This window comes from Acyrthosiphon pisum, chromosome A1, assembly GCF_005508785.2.
Source record: "Acyrthosiphon pisum isolate AL4f chromosome A1, pea_aphid_22Mar2018_4r6ur, whole genome shotgun sequence".
Taxonomy (NCBI): Eukaryota; Metazoa; Arthropoda; class Insecta; order Hemiptera; family Aphididae; genus Acyrthosiphon; species Acyrthosiphon pisum.
Window position 1 is genome coordinate 149701105 of NC_042494.1, and position 4137 is coordinate 149705241.

A 4137-nucleotide genomic window follows, 5' to 3' on the forward strand; every position below is an offset into this window, starting at 1 on the left:
CAGAAAATCACGATATATCGAATCCTCTTAAAGGGAAAACGTGTGTTAGCATTAGTGGTGAATCATCTAGCATGCCATATTAAAACATATTTTTGTAATTTAATAATTAATGTCCATTTCTATAAACAGGAATCATGTATTCATGTTGCTAATTTATCACGACATAGTTACATTTCCAAAGTAACGACTAAATTATATTTATATATTTTAATAAATATTAAATAATAATTAGACTGGTGCTTATTGCGGGTTTCATTAAACACATGCACAATACTTTTTATTAAATTACGAACAGATATAAGGAGAAGTTAGCATACGCCTTAAATGGTGTAACATGGCTCTATTAACAATAATCATTAAATTGTTTATAATTTAATAAAACTACTACACTTTTCCCATAAAAATTAATTATTGTAAAAAATAAATGTTTAATTTTCAAAATATTTTAAGTATCTATATACGAATTCCAAATCTATTTCGTTGTTAAAGATCGTAAGATACATACAAAAAGCTTTATCTGGGTTAAATTTGATTTGCTAATGTATATATAATACTATAATAGTATATATAACTATTGGTCATAGCTAATCAAAATAGTACACAATACACATTTATACAATAAATGTAGATACATCAGATAATCAGATAATTTGTACTATATTCAATATTTGTTTCTTATAAATTATAATATTATTAATAAAATAGGTTAATGTATAATATTATGAAAAATTAATTTTTTTAATTAATTTAAATAATCTTTAATCTCCACCTTGTGTCTTTGTAAACTGATTCCTAATGAAAAGAGGACTTGTAAGTTGTAATGTAGATAAAATATTACTTTTGTTGAATGTAAAAAAATTAGCAAGTCAAAATAAAGGCTTCTCAAAAATGTTTTGAAAAATTTAGGAAAACCACATATGTTTAAACTTTAAACTGATGTTCGTCAGTCAATTTTTAAGGTAAAAAAATGTTGTTTATTCGAGTTGGTTGAAAATAGGGCTTTTTGAATTAGGTATTAATAGTTGCTTTTGCCATTAAAAAAAAAAAAATACAAATTTCATTACTTTCGACCATTCCAAATGGTTGAATTTTTGAAAAATGGCCATGAATATGTTAATATTACTACCTTCCTAAAACATTTTCATTTAAATAGGCAATCTACCTACATAAATGTTCGTGTTAAATTAGGGTGTTGCGCGTACTGCAGTATGCTTGTATATAATATATTGTATTTGTTCATAAATGATTGAGCGAACAGCGCACAGGAGTAAAAAATCTCGATCCACATCCACATAGGTATAAAATTAATGGGATGGTAAGAAAACCAACGCTGGCTATTTTAAAGGAGGTGCAAAAGTATCATTATAAAAAATAAAATAAAATTATCAATAAATTATAAGGTACCTATACACTTCAGTAAACAACTTGCATGCTGCACGGTGTTTATCGACGACGACAACAATTATTAGTTAACTATTAAATAGTTAATTTTACGTCAAGCTTTCAGTTATACGACATAATAATATACCCATTCAACAACCGTAAAAACTACAAAACGGATGCGCCATCCGAGACTTAAATTCAGTAAACCCCATGGTGGAGATCGCCACTCGTCATCGACAATGGCACGCGTTAGTGAAGACAACGACACTATTGTCACTTATTACTAGATAATAACCTTATTAAGGTATAGTGAAATTCGTAAATTTTTGAGAAACTCCAATATTACAGAATACGCGACAAGATATTATGCGTACATGAAATACCTACTGAGGTGCCGAGATGATAACTTGTTATCCGACCCTATGTATTTTTTACAACTTGGGCTCAAACCTACCTATAGATACCTATAATTTACTTCATATCCTTAATGTTTATTTAAACCTATAATTTACTATAATAATTACTAACTCACTATAGTCACTCGAATTTATATTAAATTAAGATATTATAATATAATTAAGTTCCTCTTACGAGTAAAATAATGATTAGTTATTAGTTATTACAAACAAACGAATATTTTCGTGTGCATAAAATATTGAAAAATTAGAAATTTCTCTCAACAAGTGTTTTTAAAAAAAACAATCCGTCTGTATTACCTACATTATTTACAGGACAGGTGTCGAGACAACGTAATTGTTTTGATGAAAAGAGGTAATGAAAGTATCGTGTTGGATAAAAAAAAACGACATTAGCGAAGAATTTCGATGGATAAAGAGATAGGTACAATTTAATAATAATACATTTTATAAATCGTTATTGATGAATGATGAAACTATGTCTGGACTTAATATATAGGTAGCTTAAACAATAATTTATTATTACGTGGTCATTATCAACAACGACGTTATTTGCATATATTTTATTTGTGAAATTAAAAAATTAAACGATTTTACTGTCACGCCTGCACCGAAAGTTTAATTTCCAATGTCGGTCGAGACGTTTAAAAATAACCTCTTTCCTTCTATAGTGGACAGTAAAGGCTTTAACTGACCCGGTTAACTTAATCAGTTGTAGTTTATAAGATACGAATTAGTTAGGAGTAACGCAGGCGGTATACAATGGTACAATGTAGGTATGTTTAAAATATTTAAACTCATATTAATAGCTACCTATTTAGTACCTATTTGGTATTTATACCACGAATCCGATCACAACATTCTATACGGCAGAGGTTTCAAACTTTTTATTGTACGACCCATTTTGAGAATTTTTCAAAATTTGGCGACCCTCAATACATTGAATGAGCTTTTTTTTTTAGGTACCTACTAACACTAATTTGTTTCAGATAAATCGCTATATATAATCGCAGATAACGATTAATGAAAAACTGAATTTGAACTTCGTACATCAACGAAAAATATGTACTATTTCAAAATATAGCACGACCCACCAAAAATATAATCGCGACCCACAGTTTGGGGACCTCTGCTATACGGTATACGGTATTTACTTAATAGTTGGTAAAAATCAAATATTCAAATATGATATAAATATATTTACAATAACGACGACGATTATAACGTATAATTATAATGTATTTACCTATTACGATTCACTTGGTGGCCAAAAACTGGTGGGTTGAACAAAAAAAAAGAAAAATTGACAAAACATTTTTGGCGTGAGGCGAGAACTTAATCTTTGAAGTTAATCAATCGTTAAAACGACTCCGGTACTTGGGAGTTACCCCAAATCGTGCACAATGGAGCTGTCAGTAGCAACCCTACAACGATGTTGTAGGATTTATTTATTAGACCTTTAAAGATATCACCAACAGTATATTGTGGGATGAGCTACAACGTCCAAGCACAATGCTCGGACGGCCTGCCGTACGGCTGGATTGACGTAGATTACTTCGAGCGCCTCACTGATGGACCCCTGCCGGTTTAGTTGTATTTACGGTAGCGTGGAAAGGGCTAATCAAGATATACAAAATATGTTGATCACTTGGATGCAAACTAATAGCGTAAAATCATGGAAAGAAGGGTTGAGATTTGTGCAGTTAATGAAGAATAAAGCGCTTCATTCTGGTATTCAAAGTAGTTCAAAGGTAGTTTAAAATTAATATTTAGATATTTATCATTTTTTTTTTTGTCAAATTTTCATATTATAAAATTGTATTATTAACATATTATCGAAATACCTTTAGGTCACCGTACGAGGCAATGTTTGGAACAGATATGAGAGTTGGTTTGACTACACATTTTCCTAGCGAATCCGTTGATAAAATCAATACTGAAGATGATCTAGAAATATTTTTAAACAATATCAATGTAGAAGAAGATGTGAATGCAAAATATAATATTCAAGTGGTGAATGAAGCATCAAAGGACGAAGGGTTATGTGACTTAATATCTATAAGACAGGTATGATATTGATATTTGAAAATTTGAAATTGCCTACATTTTTCTAAATAACTAAATATAATATGATAACTATTTTTTTTACAGAAATCAATCGATAATAATAGAAAAAATTCTGAAATCTGTTTGATAAATCAAGCTGAAAAAATTAAATTTAGGTCTATCCATAAGTTTCCCCCAGCTAACGTCGGAGATAGTGTGAGAGTCACTTTACCCGATGTCGACAGTTGTGCAGTTGTGGCTATTGAGGACGAACAATATAATAAACTTGGTA

The 4137-nt window shown here is 29.7% G+C and overlaps 1 protein-coding gene across 1 annotated transcript in view; it reads left to right on the plus strand.

Moving 5' to 3' along the window:
• Positions 1 to 3348: 3348 nt before the first annotated feature.
• LOC115033577 overlaps positions 3349 to 4137 on the plus strand; it is a 2875-nt gene continuing 2086 nt past the window's right edge. The window contains exons 1-2 of the mRNA XM_029486386.1: positions 3349 to 3866; positions 3951 to 4134. Coding sequence (XP_029342246.1) covers positions 3666 to 3866; positions 3951 to 4134 — 385 coding nt within the window. The 5' untranslated portion in view covers positions 3349 to 3665. The remainder of the gene's footprint in view (positions 3867 to 3950; positions 4135 to 4137) is intronic.